This window comes from Buceros rhinoceros, unplaced genomic scaffold (assembly GCF_000710305.1).
Source record: "Buceros rhinoceros silvestris isolate BGI_N320 unplaced genomic scaffold, ASM71030v1 scaffold25384, whole genome shotgun sequence".
NCBI classification, from domain to species: domain Eukaryota; kingdom Metazoa; phylum Chordata; class Aves; order Bucerotiformes; family Bucerotidae; genus Buceros; species Buceros rhinoceros.
The window spans coordinates 3,812-4,529 of NW_010410350.1; the positions used below are offsets into that span (position 1 = coordinate 3,812).

Consider the following 718-nt stretch of genomic DNA (forward strand, 5'->3'; position numbering starts at 1 on the left):
TCCTTCCCACCAGCCGTGCCCGCTGCCCCAGCAGCTGCATGGGATCTACCTCAATGTCTACTCGCATCCTCCACTTTATAGTCTGCAAGATGATCTTTTCCTTGGTGGTGGTGTTCATGGCCACCAGCCACGTGGTAAAGCTCTGGTCCCTTTTAATCCTGGTCAGCAGCGGCACGTTACTGTTGCTCACGGGGACGGCCCACGTCACGCTGGGGTAGAAATTGTCGTTCATGCTCACCGAGAACCTGGAGATCTTGTTAGTGGGCCCAACCAGGGTCACAGTTTCTGTGGTGTTGCCGTACCAGGGGTAGCTCACGCCATCTGAATCGCTGATGGCTTTTACTCTTCCTTCTCGCAGGTCGGGCAGCTCCCAGCTTGACCTAGTGAACACGAAGAGAAAGGCCAGCTTAGCAGAGAAACGGCCGCAACGGCACCCAGCAAGGGAGGGGGAAGCAGGCAGCACGGGGACCCTCTCCCTGCCTGCGGCAAGCTCTCAGGGACCTTCTGCCAGAACAAATGCGGCTTTGGTTCATTCGCCAAGTCCCTCACGGCCAGCTGAAGCTTTTTCTCTGCCAGCACAACACTATTTTAACCAACCTGCAATCAAACCAATTTGGCCAAAACTCATTGCTGAGTCTCTCTGGGGTTGTTCTCTCCCTAATCAGCTCTGGCGCTGGAGAAGCCCCTTCCCCACCCGCCAGCTGCAGCACTGCGACCA

The 718-nt window shown here is 56.4% G+C and overlaps 1 protein-coding gene across 1 annotated transcript in view; it reads right to left on the reverse strand.

Annotated features, from left to right (window-relative positions):
- FAM78B (family with sequence similarity 78, member B) overlaps positions 1–380 on the reverse strand; it is a gene marked incomplete at its 5' end in the record, with an annotated part of 660 nt that extends 280 nt beyond the window's left edge. Inside the window, one exon of the mRNA XM_010135596.1 lies at positions 11–380. Coding sequence (XP_010133898.1) covers positions 11–380 — 370 coding nt within the window. The remainder of the gene's footprint in view (positions 1–10) is intronic.
- Between the last annotated feature and the right edge of the window lie 338 nt (positions 381–718).